At 56.3% G+C, this 21,726-nt stretch overlaps 2 protein-coding genes across 2 annotated transcripts; both read right to left on the bottom strand.

Moving 5' to 3' along the window:
• Positions 1-1,328: 1,328 nt before the first annotated feature.
• Positions 1,329-4,904, bottom strand: MFIFM68171_01650 (uncharacterized protein; the record flags this gene model as incomplete). Its single annotated transcript, XM_071057072.1, has 3 exons — positions 1,329-1,938; positions 1,991-2,082; positions 2,136-4,904. The coding sequence occupies 3 exons, from the start codon at positions 4,902-4,904 to the stop codon at positions 1,329-1,331; spliced, it is 3,471 nt and encodes a 1,156-aa protein (XP_070913173.1).
• Positions 4,905-18,396: 13,492 nt separating this feature from the next.
• MFIFM68171_01649 (uncharacterized protein) lies at positions 18,397-21,045 on the bottom strand (the record flags this gene model as incomplete). The annotated part of the gene is made up of 7 exons (XM_071057071.1): positions 18,397-18,528; positions 18,591-19,685; positions 19,772-19,972; positions 20,061-20,183; positions 20,247-20,306; positions 20,377-20,644; positions 20,711-21,045. 7 exons carry the CDS (start codon positions 21,043-21,045, stop codon positions 18,397-18,399), a joined length of 2,214 nt encoding a protein of 737 aa, XP_070913172.1.
• Between the last annotated feature and the right edge of the window lie 681 nt (positions 21,046-21,726).

The following is a 21,726-nucleotide window of genomic DNA, read 5'->3' as shown; positions in this document are numbered from 1 at the left end:
TCGCCGAGTACGTGTGGATCAGGCGGGCGACGACTCGGGAACGCTTGGGTTGCACCCTCAATGCTCGCGTCGGCAGTCGGTGGCAGCCTCGGGGCCGAGCGAGATGATTGGAACACCACGTCGAGGCGTCATGCGCGACGGCACAAGAGATCCGGCAGTCAACCCCCGCTCTTGGTATGATGAAGGCTGCCCTCGTTTTCGAGGGAAAGCGCGCGAGAGAGGGCGGGTGCCAGGGGGGACACGCGGGCTTAAGTGGCATTCCCCGTCGTTGATGGCAACTTGCGTAAAAGCTTTCGCCATGCCATTGCGCACCCACCTCTCGGCCTTCCGTCCAGCCCCGTCCAATTCTCTATCCCTCTTCTGCACCGCCGGGCCGGGAAAACGAGACAATGTCTGTGGTTGGAAAGGTGGCTGCCCCGCAGTGCCCAAGGGCTCAGCCCGAACCAACCGGACAGCAGCTTTCTTGTCCAGATTGTCAGGGTCCGGGCGTGCTGCACCGCGTCGTGTCTCCGAAGTGTTTGCAGATTGCAGATGTGCTGTCCAATAAGTCTCCACCGACTTGGCCGCGCCGTCTTGTCGATCATCTGCGCGGCGCTGCGCAGTGACTTTTCTTAAACCCACGTCAGAAAGACCTTGGAAGGTGCTTGAATGTGTTCTCTGCGCAAGTCTAGACCAGAAGCCCGGGGGGGGGGGCCCGGGACCCGAACCGCGGGGGTTATCTAAGGAATGGTGGGGCATTGCGGTGGCCTACACGACATCACCTAATTCTGTTTCAGCTTCGTTTGCTCAGAAATGCCAGGTCCAAGACATGCGTGGCAAGTCAACGAACACTAGCAACAACAAACTAGGAAGCGCTAATGCACGCTGGTGGGTTTGTTGGAGAAAGGATTTTACCATTGCCTGTTTTCTCAACGAAGTGGGGACTCTTCAACTCGTATCAACACCGGGACGACTCGATATTCCCTCGCGCAAGCCCCAAGTTCACGCTCTACCCTGCTGACAGCGAACATGTTTGCAGCATGCTCTCAACACGTCTGGTACCCTGCAGTCCGGACGGTATAGTGCCCCCGCTGTCTTGGATCGGAAGGACGAAGTGGGTAGAAATACCCTGGTCCGGGGACAACGAGCCCTAGATGAGTGGACGTTGCAGACATCACATCCGCACGTCACGTTGTTACTCGCACGTTCTCATGCAAGACATTTCTGGATCCTCATCCCTCACAGCATCTTGTGTGGATCGGGTAGTTGGCGAATTACATGGCCTCCCTGCCATGGACCTCCGTGCTCAAAGCATGTCCATGATCCCCCAACATGATACGAATTGCGCTTTATCCGCCGCCTTCATTTTCAGAGTCAGCAAACCGCACGCGGGGCCTTCGTTTCGGAGGGCGACCGCCGTCAGCGCTCGGAGTCGCCGGCCTACTCAATCCCGGCGAGCGCCTTTTCCGACCCGTTCCCGTTTCGCCCACCGTAGGCACGGCGTTCTTCTCGCTCCACTTCGCTCCAGACGGACTCTCCACGGCAACCAGATCCTGGTCGGGATGACTGAGTTCTCGTCCAAAACCCCGACCAAAGATAAACTGCGGCGACTGCAACTTAGCCATCTGCTCCGCGCCGGGGAGGTCTTCTCCGCCAGGAAGCGGAAGTATCTTTGCATTCAGAATCCACTCGTAGATGGGCTTGTCATCGAGGATGGACCGGCACTTCCATTGCTCTGCCTGCGTCATCTCGGCGCGTCTCTTGACAATGACCTCCTCCACGCTGCCCCGGAGGACCAACGTCTCGACCGACACGGGCTTCTTTTGGCTGATGCGCCTTGCTCTCCCGATGGCCTGCGCCTCCACTTGTGGGTTGAGCACCGGGTTGATGAAGTAGATGCGCGACGCGGACTTCATGTCAAGGCCGAAGGCTGCCTGGGTGATATCCATGAGCAGCACTCTATAACCCCGTCAGCTGGTGCGCCGCCATGTACCGAGGGTGTAAGCCTTACCGAAACTTTGGGTTGAAGTTGAACGTCGCGACGTACTGGGCCCTCCGCTCTGGGGTTAACCCTTTGGCGTAAATTAGGTGCTGAACTTGGAGCTGAGACTCTCTGTTAGCAAAAGGCTTGGCAAGGGTCACAAAGGGGGACCAACAATCTCGAGAACACCAGCAAGGTAATATGCCACATTATCGTTCTCGTAGAATACGATGATCTGCTCCCGCTCCTGGTATTTGGAGATCTGGTCGATCAAATAAGACAGCTTTGCAGACGCAGTCGAGATGAGCTGGGTCCCCGCGAGCGGTGCTGCGATCCCGGTTCCGTTGGAATCGGCGATGGTGGGCTTTTCCTCTATCTTGGGCGGCCCTTTACCCAGGATAACTGAGCGTCGTTTGCTTGGAATGCCGTTGTCCTGGCCTAGCTGGGCGTTCCCGGCAAGCGTTCTCGAACGGGGCGTCTGCGGCGCCGGTTCGGATGCACCGTCTTGATCATCAATTCCTTTCAGCCGCGCCTCGAGACCACGCTCCGCAAACCGGCCGTTGTCGAACATGATTTGCAGGGATGCAGGTGCATCGACCAGAGGCTGGAGGAACTTCTGGAGCTCGAGGACTATGCGCGAATCCGTACATACCGGGTCGCCCTCCTTTAGATCGAGAGACCACGACTGACCTGCTCCCCAGGGGAAGTTTTGGACGTAGAGTGGGATCTCGTGAAAAAGGTGGGCGCATTTCTTGATGCTGTTCGTCTCCGCTAGCCGGCCCGCTGCAATGGCATCGCGCAATAAGGCGTCATCCTCGTCACTGATTGGTACCTTGCCCTCCCTTAGAAACTCTTCAGCCATTTCAACGGTTTTGCGGATTTCTGCGGGCGAGAAGAAAGAACCTCCAAAGAAGCTCGCCCTTCGAAGATTGGACACGAGTTCTATCAACGCCTTTCTCTGCCGAGGATGGAAAAGGTAATCTTGGTCTTTTCTCTCGGACTGGACAGCGTTGGCGATGATCATCATGGAAAAGAGATTCAGGACAAGGGTGTCTTGATAGGAACCATCCAGGTAGACGATCTTCTCGTCCACGGTTGGTAGAAGGCTGCCGAGTTCGGACAGGCGATGACGGATAATCAGTGACCCAAGAGTGTTCTTCAGACAGTCGGCACGCCCGGCGCTTCGGGACGAATGCCTCGGCTGCATCACATAGGTAGCCCAGTCAGCCTGTGAATCCCCGATGTCAGTTGGTAGGTTGGCCCACGGCCTCATCTGCAAGTAGTAGGTCGCAATGGAGCCGATCCGCTTCAGATCATCCTTTTCAAGGTCCCGGGAAGACTCGGCCTGCCGTCTGCCGGAGTGGCTCTGCTGGCTCTCGCTCTGTGGGCTGGGCGTGTCGTCGACTCCAAACAACCCCTTTGAAGGTGTGCCAGTCACTATCCACTTCGCTGCAATCCGGAGATGGTCAATGAAGAGATGTACGTCGCTCCGCTTGTGCAGGGTAGAATTTCCGAGCTTATGACCTTCGTCAACAATACAGCGCTTGAAGTGGACTCGTGCCAGAGTATTGACGCCTTCCCAAGAGTTGGGGTCCAGGCCTTTCCACATCCTCTCAAAACGCGTTGACGAAAACAGGACAATGTCGTATTCGGCAAGCTCCACCCCCGGCGGAAGTGTCTGTTTCTTGTCAACAACGAGGACCGTGAGACCGGAAGTATGTTTGGCAATCTCCTGCTTCCACTGCTGCACGAGGTTGGGAGGCACAATGACAAGCGAAGCGTGGCTTAGATAGATTCTTGTGGGCGTGGAAACGATCTCTGGTTGGCGGGACTTCCGCCGTTGCGGTGGGGGTACCTCATAGAAGCCCGGGTTCCGCCGTATCGCGTCAACACAGTTGGTATATTCTATGCCGTTTGGTTCGAGGCTGCCAAATACCGTCTTCCAGGGGACCGAGTTCCGAGTGATGCAAGCTGCCGCCATATCAGCAAGGCTGCCAAGGCGGCGGCGAACGACCGGGCTGTCTGTCCGATAAATCTCGGGTATGGAGGAAGGCATATGCCTGGTTGCGAGAATCAGTGCCAGGCATATCAGAGTCTTGCCGGCGCCCATCTCTTCGGCAAGGATGCCGCCACACGGTCTATCGTAATATCTGGGCTCCCGAAAACTGGTGCCTGCGACCGCGTCGTAGTACCACGGGACTCCGAGCTGGTCGACGACTTGCACGAGGCGCGGATCTAGAATCTTCTGCCCCGGCGCCTCTCTCTGAAGCATCAACACAGCAGAACGGCGCTGATACGAGTACAGAGTGGTGTTAAGACCGGCTATCTCACTGTCGATGAGTCTGTAAGCGGCATCACGGGCATCGAAGTCTTGGATGTCGTCCAGCTTCGGATCAGGGGACGGTATGCTGTTGAACATCTGAAGAAGGGACTGGCCCTCGCCGCCGTCCGAGTCGGACGCGGCATCAGGAGAGCCAAAGGCGCGGGGGCTTGGGGACCGAGCAGCGCCCGCCTCGCCTTTCCAAGTCCTCTTTGAGAAGTCCAGCCGCCCCAAGAGAGCCAACCTGGCCTTCCGCAGCGAGAGATCCCAACGGGGTATCCTGAGATTCTCGACGTCATCGGGGAGAAGGTAGACACGGACAACGGCTTTGGCAGGATCATCGAGGCTGACGCTGAGGCTCATGTGGATCCACTGATGGCTCAGGAGGCCAGCATACGGTGAGAGGCATCCGGAAGAGGAGAGCAGGCAGCGCTGCATCTCTGGTGCAAGATACCGGGGCTCGGATAAGCCATTCTGCCTCTCGTCAGCCTCGGTGAATGGCCCGAAACGACGCCACTGCGCCGGCTCGAGCAGCGACCAGACCTCGTGGGGGAAGTTGCTTTCGACCTGGTCAAGAACCAAGCACCCGGCCGCAATGTAATTCGGAAATTCGGCCGACTCCATAGCTCCTGGTTACGGGTTGTGGAGCATTTGAGTTGGCCGTCAGTCCTGGGACACGGTCACGTTGGCGAGAAGGTCCGGTGTTTGCCAGAGTTCGACTCGGTAAGGCTGACGCGAAGTGCAAAGATCCCTGCACTCCGCGAATGGGAAATGGTGGGGGCGAAGCTGCAAGCAGCTGCCAACATCCCACAGTGTATGTTAACTCACTGTGCCTTGCAAACAACGCGACAGCCCACTTCATCAACGGAACCTCCAACTTCTCCTTCTCAGAAACACCACACCACTTGCTTCCTCTACCGCGCCTTCGTAATTCGGACCTTTTAGTTTCACCGTGTGCTTGTCCGTGATCCCGCTGGCTGCCCAATCGTCGAAGTGATGGCCTGGGGACCCTAGTACAGTAGAATAGGGTCTTCCTTACTGTGCGTCTCACTCCCTCCAGCCCAATTCACCGTCATGAGCTCTCCTCTTTATTTTGGCCTGCAGCTGGCACTGAAATAAACACCGTTCAATATTTTCTTGGATGTGTTTAAACTAGGAATCCTGGGCACTTGTGGGATCGAGACGGTCCATTCTGGTGCCCACCGTGAGCACACCGATCAGTATACGGATACACATCGTAGTTTGGGAGACAGATAAACCTGGCAAAGCGCCTTGACGCTACACTGAAGGCTTGAACGATGGTTGAACGTCCGCGCTTTTGGTGCAGCTCAGCGGCTGCACTTAAATAACGTCGCTTCCGAGACAACCCGGCATCAGACGCGGGTCAACGATTCAGACCATCTCCCAGAAGCTCATTCTTTGGTTCGCTGGGAGGCATGGACTCACCTTTTGCCAGCTCTTTCGTCCAAACACCCCCCCCCCCCCCCCCCCCCGGCTCCCCCCCTTGGCTGCAAAGTTGCCGCATGGATGGGACAGACGCGGCGTGCTGTTCCGCTCCAATGACGGGTCCACCCTCTCTACACATGCCAAGACCGCCCGAGGGCCCGGACCGACAGCGCAGGGTCCCATGAAGCTGGCTGCGCCATTCCCGATCTGGACAGGAGTACTTGTCTCAGTGATCGACCTGCTTCCTCAAGCGCCGGGGTCAGTGCCCCGCGACTGGCAACTGCTGCAGTCTCACGGGGCGGGGGGGGAAGGGCGGGCGCGCAAAGCTGTTTGCCTCGTCCAGCTCGCCCTCGACGGCCGCTGCCGGGTCCCTTCGCATTAAGGGCACTGACAGGGACGTGGCTCCATCCCGAGCGCTCGACGACGAACGAGTCCTCCCTCGTCGGGCCTTTCATCTACGTGGTCAAGGGAACCAGACAATTGTCAGCAACGGGTGGGCAAATTAAACTGTTTTTTGTCAACCGCAACGTTCCGCATTGCGGCTGGCCGGCTGTCAAGCGGATTGGCTACCATGGGCTGAGACTGTGCGTCCGCGTGTGCAGACGTCCGCCGTCCATCCGATTCACCCAGATCGAATTGCCATCCCGTGTCCAATAATACACTCGGCGCGGGAGAGCAAGCGCCTCCTCGCTAATCTCTCTGCACCACCTCAGCACACCCACCGGGCCCATGCTCCCAGCTTGAGCCCGGGTTTCCAGGGACCAGTTTGCTCCCTGCAACCCGTCCCAATTCCAGTTTCCTGACTCCCGGCCCTTGTTCGCCCGTCGAATCGCGGATCAGCCCCAATATCAGTCCGAGCTCGTGCACGACATGGAGGCCCTGCTTGCAAAACCGTGCGCTAGCAAACAGGGGGGGAAGGCCGGGGGAGGCCGGGGGAGGGGAGGGGTGCCGCCTGCGCTGCGATGCTTCACCTCTCGGGACGCCTGTTGTGCTTTCCACCACGCTATCCTTTTCCACTAATGCATTGAGCACCGGATGTGGCTGCTGTACAGCCCCCCCTTGGTATGCGCAGAGGTTGCCGGTCTCTGCGATTGGGCACATCCGAAGCCGCACCGAATTGGTGTTTAGGAGAAAGCTCGAGGCCGAGTCACATCAAGCGAAGAAGATCACTGCGAAACCAAGGCAGCATCAACGTCTTTCCTGCAGCTGCCCGCCGGCGAGGCATGCCGGATCCATTTCCTCGAGTCGCGGAGCGGCCCCTATGGAGAGATCGGCCGCTGGTCGTTGGTCGCAGGATCGGGAAGCGATTCGCGCCATGCTGGCTACCCAAAAAGGGAGAGCGACGAGCCCCCGGCGCACCTTGCCCTTAACAACGATTCCAGGCGCATCACTTCTTCTCTCAGATGGGAAACTCCCCGGCACCTTAGCGGGATCGCCATAATAGCAAAAACTCTCCTACCGAATGCGGAACCGCAACGGGTCTCGCTCCCCCCAAACACCTGCCCCGCCCTCCGTGTCCCCCGAGATGATGTGCAGATGTTTTTTATGCACCCCATGAGAAACGGATCTGCGACTTATAGCACCTTCCGGTTTGGAGTCATCCTGGGAGCGCCATCTGTTTCGCTGGCTCACTACGCTGCCCCTATCCGGAGGGCGAATGATGTAGAAGCAGCAGCCGGCCAAGATCCCGGGGCCGGCTCGGCAGCCTTAACACGCCCCCTCTATGGACCCAGTCCTGTCGTGAAGGAGGGAAGGGCGAAGACGTAATGGGTAGGGCCGTGAGGGGAACGTGGGTACTCGACAGCAGGCTATATCTTAGCGCTGCTATACTCCCTCCTGGTCGCCTGCTCAGGCCTTCGACCAGGCGAGCCAACTGCTGCCGTGGGCCATGGCGGTACCGTGGAGAGAGATAGTACTGCCAACTCATCATGGTGCCACCGGGGATGGGGCTCATGCTCCAGGTGGCCTGCCTTCCACCCCCCCGGATGGCTTTCGCCGGCAGCGAAGCGGGGCGGGTGTCCCCTCTCCCTAGTCCTCTCCTCCCCCTTTTCCGTTTCCTGCATGTCATCCACGCCGCTTACCGTTCCACCGCGGCCGCTGAACCACGCCACCTACACTTACGGTTACTCGCTCATGGGATGACTGGTCTGTCTCTCTCCGTGGTGATGCAGACTCCCCAGTGATTGCGTGGTTTGGGGGGAAGGGGGGGAGTTGGGGGGGGGGGGGGGGCAAGGGAACACAGACGTTCGGTGGGCTCCGGCTGGGCCTTAGTGGTTGAGCTGCTGACCACACACAATAACGGGTAGAATCTGCCGCGATATTGGGGGAGTAATCCAGCAAGGCAAGGCTCTGGCAAAGCAGCCCTTGACCGAAGGACCATGGTCAGACACTCTATCACCACGAACTTGACTGGTGAGGGCTATCACACATTCGGTCCCAAGCCACCGTCAGACAGATCAAAACATGATCATGAGGTATACCAAAAACGATTGTTATTCGTGGTCCTTTAGTCCGGGTCGCAGGCTTAAGATATGCAATATGGGGCGCCGGCCTGCAGGACCCGGGGTCGGAAAGGAATCCCAACCTGTCTGTAGGTGGCCACGTTCCCCAGCGCTAAACTCTTCTTGTTTATCCCTCACCATTCGTGGATACCGGCCCATATCCAGGCCCGCTTACAAGAGACGCCCAGCAAAGAGCGACTCGTGTTTCGAGAAAAGGGGGGGGGAAGAAATCCGAATCCCTCCCTTGAGCAAGGTAAAAGATTGTCGAAGGCAATCCGAGGCGAGGAAGCTGCCCTCCTTGTCTGCGACATGACACCATTGCTTACCTATAGTGGCTCTATGCAGTGCAATGTCGTGTCGGCTCGTGTCGAGTCGTGTTGATTACAGATCGGCCGTGCTCGGTAGTGAATATCGCGCAGCAATGACACCATGGATCAGACGGGAATTGAGCATTCCAGCCGCCCAGCCCCCTCGTCTTCCATGCAGCCTTAACCGTTCCGCGTCATACATGTTGACGTACGCGGAGGAACCCAAGGAGGTCAACCCAAGGGAGACCAGTGACAAGACAGCAAAGTACTGTTCGTATTGAACTATGCTCCAATACGCAGATCCAGTCGGGCCAATGCATCATGACCATGACCGTGGTTGTGATAAGAGGTGGATCCCAATGTTTGTCTGACCGACTGTTAGTTGCGGAAGGTGATGAACAAGAAGACATGCTTCTAGGCAACTCTCTTTCTCTTCTCTCCCCCTCGAACCCTCCTGCCTCTGAAGGGAGGGGAGTAGAGTGGAGTGGAGTGGTTGAATACACACACACATACGACTTCACCCGTTATACGTGTTCTTTTTTACGTTCTCCATGCGCCAAGTACGGACACCATAGTACTCAGAACCCCAAAGGGCGTGTGTAGTATGTACGTATGCAGTATGTCATTGCTTCTTCCCCGTGGTAGTATTCGGACTCGGCTCTGGGATCCGAGTGCGTGCCTTGCCCGACTCCCTCCCTAGAGAGCCCCACCTCTTCATCAATGTGAAGAAGTCCTCCATACAGTAGCAGCAGTGTTCGACCAAGGCAGGCCAGCCCAGAACCCCTAAACTCTCCCCCCACCCACCCACCCACCGACCGAAGTCGGCGCCTACCGCCCCCACCGGAAACACACATACACACACGCGCACACACATGCACACACATGAGGCCAGATCGAAGCCCTCCAATCCCTAACGAGCCAAGCGGGCTCTTCCCTTCCTTCCCATTGCCTCGGCACAGCCCGCCCTTTCTCTTTTCCTTAACAGGCTCTCCTTAATCCGAAAAGCCAGCCGCATCCCCCCCCCCCCCCCCCCCCCCTCCCCCTTCTTCTCCCGTTTTCTACTTCCCACGCATGCAGCAGAAAAGCATGCGGTACGATGGACGTTCCTTCTTCTTCCTCCCTCCCTGTAACCCGTTCCGTTCCGTGCCGTGCCGTCTGATGCGTGGAAGCAAGGGAAGAAACAGGGAGAACAAGAGGAAGGAGAGAGAAAATGATGCAATCCTGATTTCTGCCGTTCTCAAACATTTTTTGGGGGGTTGGACCAATTTTGGTAACGACTGACTGGTTGACTGCCGAACAGGTGGGAGAATGATTGGTGTCCCGTCCTGTGTTTTGAAACTTATGCTGGCCCGGTCCGCGGAAACGAGGAAAAACAAAAAAAAGAAATAAAAGAAAATAATAATAATAAAAACAACGCCGCCCGATGTATCGTATGTTTTTGCCCAGTACCGACAACGAAACAAAAAAAAATAAACGAGAATACAAAATGCAGGAAGAAAAAAAGGGAAAAATAAAATAAAATAAAAATAAACGGCCGTTATCGTGTCCGTGCCATGATAGGATGGGTGGTGGTTATGTGTGCTGCGTTTCGTCCTCGTCGGATAAGGAAGTGAAAGCCAGAGAGTCATCGGGGCCACATCGTTTCGTTCAGCGAGTGAAGATCAGGAGGAAAGTTGCAATAAAAACCCCCCCCCCCCCCCCCCCCCCCCCCCACCCTTTTTTGGGGCAATTATCGTGCGTTCATGGTCTTTTTAGGTGCAGTCTGGTCGGATCCGTTTGCTCATTCGTTCCCTGCCCGGGCGTCGCTTGAAACAAACAGGGTTGAGAGGGAAACCCTGTGACAAACTTGCTCGTACAGCAGGCCGAGGTCCCCCGGGTGCGGCTCTCGACGCGAGCTTTTTTCTTCTTTTTTTTTCTTTTTTAAAAAAAAAAAAAAGAATCTGCCTTTTGGCCGACTTCCGGTCAACCGTAGCAGAGAGGGCACTGCCCGGGAAGCATAATGTAGCGTTCATGAGGTCCCTTGGGGCAGGAGCGCTTGCGGCTGCCGTCGACGGAGGTGCGGAAGAAGTGAGCGCCCGGGTCGACGCATGAGGTGTAGATGTAGTAGTTCTTGGTAAAGTCGCACATGGTGACGGCTTGGGCCTGGCTAATGCAGGTGGAAACAGTAGAGTGAAGGTTAGAAGCGGCTTGTCTGGGCTGAGGTTAGCTTGGAGGACGAAAGGAGAGATGTGTGTGGGAGGGGGCCCGGGAGAGGAAAGGGGAAAGCATACAGATAGATATAAATGAAGACGCTGCGGCGGCGGGACGGGTGATGAAGCAGACCCTCCTTGGATGCGACCTCGGAATGTCAGGGAAAGTCAATGAGCTGATGTCGATGACTGAGGCGGCTAGTGCTGGTCGAGGGATGAAGAGGGAAGCTGGTTATCCGCCCCGACTTAAATAAACAACACGACACAAGCGGAAGGAAGGGGGTATATCAGAAATGGGCCCACAAGGAATATGGGCCCCACGCAGAAGAAAGAGAGTCGAAGGGAAAGCAAGGTGAAGCGTGAATCAAGGCAGATTATATGGATCCCAATGCGGTAATAAGACAGGCCCTGACAATTGCGGGCTTGTTTTCTGTGGAGGCCGTGCCGGAAACAAGAAACATGAGCGCCCGAGCGATATCAGAATTGTCAGTTGGCCCGAGCTGATGGAGTGACAAGGCTCGGTTGTGCTCCAGTCGCGGGACTGTAGGGTATCGGTAGCATTTAGGCGCTTGAAGCAGCCCGATCAGCGACCATCAGCTTCGGGAAGGCGAGTGACGTGGATGTCGATGATGTACCGTACACTGGAAGTACAACACATAGCTGGCGCGATAAAAACACCCGGCGAGACGAGAGGGGAGTAAAGGAAGAGGAGGGGGGTGAGCGCGGAAAAGGCGATGGGCTGGGAACAGGGAAATATAATACGTCTTGGCCGTGCCCATCAGCCAAGCGGAAGTGAAAATAAACGGGAACAACCAACCCACGGCCATATCGACCCCAAACAAGAAGCGAATGTGTACAAGACGGCCCAAGTGGTAGACTTCCGGACAAAGCACCCGCAATGGCCTTGACCCTGGGTCGTCGGATGGATCACATGTGGGGCGCAAAGAAAAAAAAAAGGTGAGGGTGAGTGTATGAATGCCCCGTTCTGTCCACGCAGTCCACCTCACCCAAGACCGGGCCCCCTGACAATGCAAGGGGACGACGGATGGAGGTGCGGTATGTATGTACAGCACGATACAATACGGCTACATCCACTTTGGTGGAACAGACCGTTGGAGCGAGCGTAGCAGGCATCAAGGGGCCGTTGCAGCTGCGCTGCTGGATTCCCCTGGGCCGCCTGGGGAGGGGCACCTTGATGGCACGACACCATCTTGGGGAATTTCTGGGGACCAACTACGTGCATGATTGACTGCTCTGCCACACCTCCTCGCCGAGCAACGTGTGCATGCTGCGAGGTAAATCTGACTCTCGACTCACCAGTGCGACCTTGCTGCATCCCAACGTGTCCCTCGCCTGGGCCTGCGCAAAGGGCATTGCTGGTGCATTCGGGGCAAGGGGGGGGGGGAAGAGGTGGGGTGGTGGTGGGGTGACAGGCTAAGAGGACAGAGAAAGATTGCGGAGACCCCTGGGGAGAAGAGGAATGGACCTTTGCTCAGGGAAGCTCCGACATCGTTTTGTCGCTAAATTTTCTGTGATGGAAACACGGCTGCGGTGCTCGAGCAGAACAATCTCAAAGCGACAGTCGAGAGTCGAGAGTGGAGAGTGGAGGATCGAAGAATTGCGAGCCGTGAGCCGTGAGCCGTCAGCCGCGAGCCCCTGCGATCGAGACAAGCACACACCAAGAGCCAAGGGAGGGAGGGGGAACTGCGGATTGCTAGAGAGCTTGGGTGCTCCGGATTGGACGAATGATGGCTGGAATCAAACGACGTGCCAGGAACAGCACCTTGTCAGCGCACTGACGCTGAGGAAACCCGCGACATGGACGACTGGAGCCAGAGTGCGAATGCGTCCGTCTTCTCTTCCCAAAAAGGCCCGGGTCAGGTCCGTGTTGCGCCCGCTACAAGCGACGATCCGGTACTTGGTGGCATTGCACGCATTCAGGCGGGCACTGACTTTGGTGTTGCCTGGTTCTCGGTCTGCGAGAACAGGCAATAAAACTTGGCCGTTATAGCAGTCAGATGGCCAGATGACGGTTTTTCGTTGTGGGGACTGCAATTTCGAAGCTGTCCTGGATAAAGCTCAGCGGAATAAGACGCGACCACGATGGATGGCCCTTTTCCCCGGGCGGGGAACGGAGCGCCTAGCGCCTACGCCGATAAGCGCGACGTCGGCGGGGATCCATAACGACGCTGGCTGAAGAGCCGAGGTGCGGATGTTTGTGTGCTTAAGTCAGGTACGAATACGTACTGTTACTGCACACACAGCGCAAGCCACTAGAAAAGTCCAAACTTCACACTGCAGGCTGGCAATCCATGCCGAAGCACGACATGCCGCTGCGTCCGCGACTCGGAATGGTGGCTTGGCAGGCTGGGAGGGACGTACTGTACAGCACCGCAGGACATACATACAGACTACAGTACTCGTACATAGATGCAACCCCCACACCCTTTGGAGAAGTTCAGATTGATGAGCAGCCTTGGGGGCCCCCACCCCTCCCCAGTTCGGTCCCTTCTCATCATCGGCCGAGACCTGGATACGGAATGCCGTGTCTTGTCTTGACGTTTCCGATGGATGATGGAACCAGAGCACTGGCCTTGGTGATAGTGCCCGCTCCCGCCGCCAAGATCTGACGGCGAGGTCCAAGCACAGCGAAGCGAACGGGCCCTGATGCATTCATGCAGCCACGCCACAGTACCTCAGGAATCAGCATCCGAATCTGGGACGCCCTTGAAGAGAAGCCATTGGCTGGGCCAGCTCGACAGCTCGGCTCCCTTCCCGGAGGGACGAAGCACATTTACGGATACAGCTTCTTGGGGCCTGGCCGTTGGGAATAATACCAATAATAAGAATAATAATAAGAAAAGGAAGAATAAGAGGGGAGAAGGAGAGAGACCGTGACCTTCAACGTCTGGTTGCCGGATGAAGAATGGCCTAACTGCGCAAGGATTCCATGGGGGCATGCGCAAACAGAGTTTGACGACAGGACCGAGCGTAAACACCCACATCATTCATTCTTGCCGAGAATGTTTGGCCGCGCGCAAAGTGTCGAAGATTTGTCCGCTCGAAATGGAGCGCAGGAGAAACGGCATGCAATCCGTGGAAGCGATGCCTCAGCATGCTCGTCGAGGTTGGGGCCGGACTTCCCAAAAGGGCCATGCGATCGGCAGGTCGAGGTGAGAGAAGCAGTAGGCAGCCCCACGCCGATCGTCGAGCTCTCTTGAAACCTCGAAACCCGGGGGCGGACACGCTAAATTATTCCGAGCCTCGGCGAATCGCGACAGAGTCGATCTGCGCAAGGGCCGCTGGTGTGTGTGTGAGTGGGTAGGTGGGTGATGGCGGCTTCCGGAGCTCTCGTCGTCCAAGACGGCAGCACAGCTGTCGCGGTCCCATGGCGATACCATCTCTACTATCGAGCATGGCCCTGCACAGGAAGGCGAGTTTCTTTTCTTAATCCCGCGCGCCAAATGCCCATGCCCCATCCGATGTGCCATGGGCGCGTGTTGTTGCGGGTCCGTGCCGAGTCGAGAGCTGGCGCTCGCTCCATACGGGGAAACTTAGGGAGAGACCCAACAGCGCCTGTCAATATCGTGACCGTTAAGGACCGCGATGTTGGGTGGCAGGGCGCTAATATAGTGATATATCAGGTTACGCAAGCGGTCCTGGCGCTATTTTTGAGCATGCTGTCAACTCCCGTCGCATCCTGTGCCAACCACAACTAGGCGCTTGCTAGTGGCTTGACTCCCTTGGTTCCCTTGGTTCCCTTGATTCCCTTGATGTCCCTTAATCCATACCGTCGCCGGGCGGCCCCATGGCCCTGCTCGCTGCCACATGCGGGCATCCCATTCCGGTCGAGAGGAGCGAAACAAGCAAGATGGCCCTTCCCTTCTGGTCTTTCCTTTGATGGTTTTAGGATGGCCGTTAGGTTTCGAAGCCCCCTGCAGGGTTGCTGCAGCCCTGAGAGCCGCAGACGCCTGCAACGTCTTTTGGCCCCGGATTGGCCCATCTTGTCGCCGTAACGAGCGGCCGAATGTAACCGTCTCGTGTCGCCAAGCAGGCCACCTGATGGGTTGTCGATTTGGACACGGCTCGTGAAGCCCATCGGGCGCGCACAGGCTTGGGGCCCCCGTCGCGGCCCGCGTCCCCCGGCCCCGGACGCCGAGGTCTGAGGGCAACGAGGGCATGAAGCTCGGTGACGGATGCAATCGGCGGTTCCGCGATGGCCCAAACGTCGAGCGCTTCGCCAGCCGAGTCGTCTCGTCACCCCTGCAGCGAGACTCGGGAGAGGCGTTCTGGGCTGCGGGGGGGTCACCCTGTCATGGATCAGCCGGGAGAGTCGTCTTTGCATCGCCATTTGCTGGCGAGATTGGCCATGGTTGAGACGATGCAAAGCAGTCCGAAATGCAATGGGATGGGATACCACACAGCATGGTACAAAGATGCGGCACAGATCGCAGGGTGCATGCCGCGCGAGCAGGGAGGGATCTCGCAGCTGCAGGGATGAAAAGCTGCAATGTAGCCCAGGCACGTTGCTTCTTTTCGGTTTCCTGCAACATCTTACTAGGACTGGCTGCAGACCCTCACCTACATAAGTGCATGTTGCCTACATCACCTACACTGCCTGACCCGGGTACTTTGTATGTCCTGCAGATATGTGCTGTACTGCATTGTATGTACAGGATTGAGCAGGACAGGACAGGACAGGACAGTCTAGTTGTGTCGTTGCTCATACTTGGGGTTAGATGCTGAGGCGCTTCCCCATCCCACCAGTCAAATGGAAACATGACTTGTGCAAAGAACGGCCCGCTATGACGGTACCATACCGATGCTCCGTAGCACTGTACACAGGAATCAATTAGCTCCCTGGTTTGCATAATATGCAAAACATCGCGCATCCCGCACACACCAAAACAGCAATGAATCAACCCCTCACCCCGCTGCTGCTCGGCCAGCCATTGCGGGGTCCGTCTGCGGAGGTATCCAGACTCGCAGAAGCAGCATTGAGAAGTTAGATGCGCTCAGACATTCACACGGTCGAGTTCTCGTGGGCTTTCGGGCCTACTCTGGAGACCGATGGGAAAGTCCAGCGCCTCATCATAGCCACGCCACCCCACCAAAACCAAACCCGAACAAACAGATGCGGCCGAGATCTGCGACGAACAGACAAACGAGATCCCTCAGCCAAAGGCTCCTACCGTTGCGTGTCTCCTCAGCGCCGAGCTTGGTAATCTCCCAACCCAGTCATATCGTGCTGTGTGTATCGTACAGTACAGGCACGTGCTCCTCCGCCAGCAGCACCAGTCTTCAGCCGTTGGCACACACTCCACACCGTCCCTGCCAAGCCCTAGAGACTTGTGGAGACAGAAAGTCGGCGTTTGGAACCACGCCATAATCTTCCCCCAGTCGAAACGTGGGATCTTCCGCGGATGCCACTTGACCTTGTCCACCGGACCATGTCATCCACCACCAAATTCGCAGCCCAACATTGCTCCAATGGCGATCCGCCGACACCTGGGCCAGGTTCCACAGCACAACCGCAGCTCCATCCCAGACTGGTCGGATGGCTTTGCCAATGAACGCCGAGACCTGGGCATTCATCGGCATCAAACAGTACGGAGCCGTCAACGGGGATCGAGGCTCCGACGCAGTCCGTGTCCACCGGGCCCTCTCCCGGGCTCGCGCCTTTGTCGGCAGTAATATCGGCAAAGCCGGGAGGCGCCATGTTATCTCCGTCACATGCCATCAGTCTACGCAAGATCTCTCCTCGAGCGCACGCCCACAAATATCTCATCGAGCCGGCGCCGTCACAACCAAACCCAAAACCGGGTTACCGTGCCCCGCCCTCCAAGCCCGGGACCCGGAGAGGCCGGCCGCTCTACTACGCAGTAGGTTTAGCTTCCCAAACAGAATCATCCCTGCGCCATGCGATCACATCATTACCTAGCAGTATCCTCCCCAGCTTATTTCCTCGCCATTCCCGACTATACTAAAACGCAACAAAAAAAAAACCTCCGAGCCCTTGCTCACAGCGGGGAGCAGAGGGGGACAGTCGTAACCCTAATGTTAGTGTACAAGACGCGGTGCCTTAGTGCACGCTATGGTCCCGCGGCGACTTCGGCAGCGGACCCCTGTCACCCCTTTCCCTTTTTTCTTCCCGCATCACACAACAACCGCGACTGTCTTGCCACTTCGGGTAGGCCCAGTGTCGCGGCAGCGCAATGTACCGTAACAATCCTGTCTGTCCCCCACGTCAGACAAAAGCTCCTTTAGGCAAGCACGTCGGACGAGGATGGAGCGTGGGGGGGGGGGGGAAGGGGGGTGTGTTCTTTTCGGGACGGTGACCGTTGCGCAGCACATGGACAGAAGCTTCTACGCAGAGGAACTGACTCATCGCCCTCTCTTTTTTTGCGCGGCAGAAGCCGACGCCTGCTCTACGTGTAGAAGCTCGAGACGGTCATCTCGCTAACGCCCGCCAAAGGCTTGGATGCTATGGATTTGTGTTAGTGATCTGACCCGCTGTGGCTTCAGGGTCCCTACCCGATCGGTACATCTGGCATAGCGGTAAAGCCCAGTTTCCTTTAATAGCGGAGGATTTTCCGGCCAGGTTCACCCCACCCCCTTATTCCGCATTGACGAGGGCTGATTTTGCTGGGCTCAGCTGTTTTCCCCCATGTTCTTTCTTCTCCACATTATGCCAGGGGCAAGGATAGTGTAGTGTTAGACGGATGAGGAACAAAACACCACTTCGTAACAATCATGGCCCTATCGGAGAGATCCGCATAGTATGAATCCAGCCCATGCCGGGATTCTCCTATTAGGCAGAGGTCTGTGTTGATGTTCCTGCCGGAAGCCGGTCGGAAACAAGAGAGAGGGAGGGGGGGGGGAGAGAGACTAGAGAGAATCGTATCGACTTGGCCGCCGGGTCTCCGTACCCACGCTAGGCAGTATTGGTATAGTAACTACCGTGCTTTAGGCACGTCATATCCAACCCGGAGTGGCCACGCTGACAAGGCAGCGCACCGTCGGTACTTGTACTCCAGTGGGGCACAGGAGGCTCACATGCGCAAAAAATCGTGCCATGAGCCCCATCCGTAATATCCAATCTCTTGCTTAGCCATCAATCCGTCATCCTCCTGTCAAGCGGTGTAGGCGTTACATGCTCGGCATTTGAAGGTTCCGCTTTAGAATGTAATGAGTATGTGTGAAACGGAAAGCTTGTACACACATACTAGTACTTATGTAGGTAGTTCCGGGGGTGGAGGAAAATATCCCATCTCACCCCCGAGAATGAGCGACACCTCGTCTCACTCCAGGTGGTTAAGGGGTGTTGTACCTTTCCATCGAAGTTTTTGTGCCAAGAACCGATTGTGGACGGCGAGCAAAAACAGAACTGCATTCAAACCATGACTGTAGGTTGCAAGTGCGGCGGAATTTTATGCGCTCACGCACAACGCTCTACATATGGCTCATCAAAGTGAAGCACGGTGGTACTTTCGCAAATTCTCTCATCATAATAATGACCGGTTGGCATTTTACGGAATCCCGTACGGCAAAATAAACATGCATGAGGGTATATAATAAAAACGAGTGGCAGTATTGGCAAGCGTGAAGCAGAATATGAAATCTCCTCAGGATGACCATCGACCAACAAGTTCACCCGAACTTCAACGGACTCCTATCCCTCCAACTTAGCAGTGTCGGAATCGTCCCGGGCTCGTGATACAGCTCCGAGTAATATCTGCGACAGCCGGTCCTTGAAAGGTTTATCGATAACCTTTGGGCTGTCCCACGGGCGCGTATCGACAATCTGAGATGGAGAACCGCATCAGTAATTGCTCGCGCCATCACGCATCCCGCATTTGGACTCACATCTCGGACGCCATGCTTTTCCCTCAGCGAGTCGTCCAGCGTTTTCAGCCACCTCGCCGCATCATCGTCCTTGCCAATCTGCAGGAACTGGATGCCCACCTGGCTGGGAAGTGCGCTGAGCTGGTCCAGCCTCTTGGCCGCACTGACAATGACACTCTCCACCCCCTCCTTGTCGTCGGCCGCGCCGTCGGTGATGACGATCAGGTTCAGCATCTTGGGCATCTTCACTTTCGGTTTGGAGCGGTCCCGCAGACTGTTCTTCCACTCCTCAAACCGATCAATGTATGGGACCAATATGGCCCAGAGCGCGTTGCTGACGTAGGTTCCGCCGCCTTGTTCGTCGGGGCCCACCTCCTTCGTCAACAGGTCGAGGACCCGCTGCCCATCGGTGATGCCGTCCTCGTCCTTATGGTCTTGGATGAAGAAGCGGACTTCCACCCCGTCTTTGTCGTACTGGCATACAATATCGACCGTGTGCCGAAGGCTGTCAATGAGTTCCTCCCATCGCGATCTCCCTCCGTCGCTGTCCGTCACCACCATCGATCCCGTATCGTCAAGCAGGAATACTGTGTCAAACTGGCCTAGCAAAGAGAAACTGCTTTTGTGTTTTTCCCCGTCGTGAATTGGCCGGACGAGGTCATCGAACTTGACAGGTGACACATCCGGAACTTCATTCCAGCATGGCTCGTTTGGCCACGCATTCTCCGTCATTTCCTTGGTCATTATGCTGGAGCGAACAACCATGCGTTGCGTTATGTTTACGGATAGCCCCGAGGTCTCGTCTTTGTAAGCAGGCAAGACGGGCTCGGCGGCTTGAAGGAGCGTGCCAGACAACCCTGGATATGGCGGCGGTAACGTGTGGGATTTGCGTAAAGGCTCCGGCCTGAATAAAGGCAAATCTGGACCATTGACGTTCCCGAATGTGATGGGGTCAAGCGCCGGCAGAGTATCTTGGATCAGTCGAATCATGGCTTCCGAAACTCGATGGTAGTTTGTGCAGTGACGGTGCTCAAACTTGACCATGGTCCTATGGTCTCCATCAATCCCGATGGTCCGCGCGTTGAAGGAGCCGGTTGCTGAGTCGGGTTTCGTCACCTAGTTTGTAGGTAGTTGCGTCAGCTATCATTACTCTTGAATCACCACCGAAGGAGCCAGCGACATGGGTTGACGGAAACGCATACAAATTTGATGTTGAACATGGGCGACTTCTCGTACCCGATGATGATAGGGAAGCCCGTCTCAGGATGGCTTCGTAGCTGATTGAATTTGCCCACAAGTTCTGCCAGTACGTCCGATTTTGTTCTCAGGCTGTCGATCAAGGTGTCATTACCGCCGAGCACTTTGACGAACTTGTGCGCAAAGTTTGCAATTTTGGAGCCCTCCTAAATTGAATCAGCTCTCGCCCAACCCATGCCACCCGAAGCTAGACGCCAGCCTAGAAACGCAACCAGTCGAAGATAGACAACTTACAAACGGGGTCCCAAAGAATATTATACCCTTGACCAAGCATTGTCCCTTCTGGAAGAAAACCTTTCTGTAATGGCTCTGCTCTTCGGGTATGGAGGGATCGCCGCGCAAGGCATGAATAAGTGCCTGTGGTAATTAGCTCATCAGCAGCAGCGAACCGCCAACCAACTCTTAGGAATATCTGCACACCTGACAAGTGACGAGTCCACCAAGACTGTGGCAGGCGAAGTACATAGGACGGTCACAATCCTGTTGAAACGACTTAGTTCATCCGAATGGGAATAGCATCGTTTTGTTGCTATAATTAAATCTGCCTTACCTCGGGCCGGTCCGTCCTGACCTTCTCGAGGAGGTCCTCGGCAGCTCTTTCAATGGTCGTTGTCGATGAATGGGTTCGTTGCGCATGAGCGTTGTAGCCGATAGTTGAAATACGAGCAGCGAGCTTTGGGCCCTCCGGGTCATTAGGGCGCCGGGGCCGGTTAGGAATATCCTTAGCAAGAAAGTCTCGCGGCCACATGCGAGGGGGGCTTTTATTCAAAGTCCAGGATCCAAAGGCATGCCCACCGAGGCCGTGGATGAAATACAGACTTGAAGCCGGCGTGAGGATGAATGTCTTGACACGAAAAAGGCGGCGCACAGGGGTGCACACTCACTCAAACTGAGGATCTTCATCTTCGGCCAGGGTTGTGACGCCGAGGAACTCATCACTCACAGCGATTTGAGAGTCGACGACAGCGGTCTTTGGTTTCTGCGGAAAGAATTTTGAGAGGTTGAGACTGTCACGCAACTCACGGCATTGGCTGTCGCTATCCTGCCGCACTGTAACGACGGTATACAGCGAAGGCCTGTTCGGGTCTTTAACCAAGGGGCCAACTAGGGGCTGTGCGTTTGTGAATCGCCGGTTGATGTGATCGCGTACGTCCTGCGCGGTAGTCCCCAGAGGGAGATCGCGCACGGTGAGCGTCAGATAGTGGTTCCGGCCCATCATGAGAACGGTTTAGCAGCTACGAGGAATAGAAGCCGAAAGTTGGCGTTTGAAGAGGTCGTGGAGTAGAGAAGTTATCCAAGGCAGTACGATGTTGACCCGGGCCAGCTTGACTTTTTTAGTTCGGGAGATGATGCTAGAGCCTCATTTTTGTGCATGGCTTCGACTGGTTTCGCATGCGCGGCAGAGAGGGCAATACGGTCGTGTCAGTTCGGGATGCCGGTTCCTAATCCCAGTCCAAGACGTTCAGATGATTTGCATGATAGAGCCCGATTTGATGATCTTCGCGGTCAGATGCTCTCCATAGGTACAGCCAGAGGGACACATCCGACCATGATGGGCTGCTCTGCAGGGTATTTTCCAAGATGAGGAGGAATTGGGGGCAAATCAGGCTGTGCCATGTCACGAGCCTGGACAGTTGCACTGGTTCGTCCAAGTGCCCAAACCACTGGCGCGGGGACTGCGTGGCGCCGCGAGGTAAAGGGCGATGGCTTTGGAGGGTGCGAAGTAAAGCGGTGGGATTGGAAGTGAAGGGTAGCAAGAAAATGCAGAGATTGGGCTGCGGGCAGGATATCCGCTATCTTGTCAGGCATCATTTGACGACTCGAGACAACCAATGATCACGGAAGGCTTGCAGCGCACCAGATATGCAGGGTACCTTGATTGACCACCCAGCCTTGCGGG

Source organism: Madurella fahalii, assembly GCF_045866475.1.
Source record: "Madurella fahalii IFM 68171 DNA, scaffold_1, whole genome shotgun sequence".
Lineage (NCBI taxonomy): Eukaryota > Fungi > Ascomycota > Sordariomycetes > Sordariales > Madurella > Madurella fahalii.
This window is presented reverse-complemented; position numbering and strand designations above follow the sequence as displayed.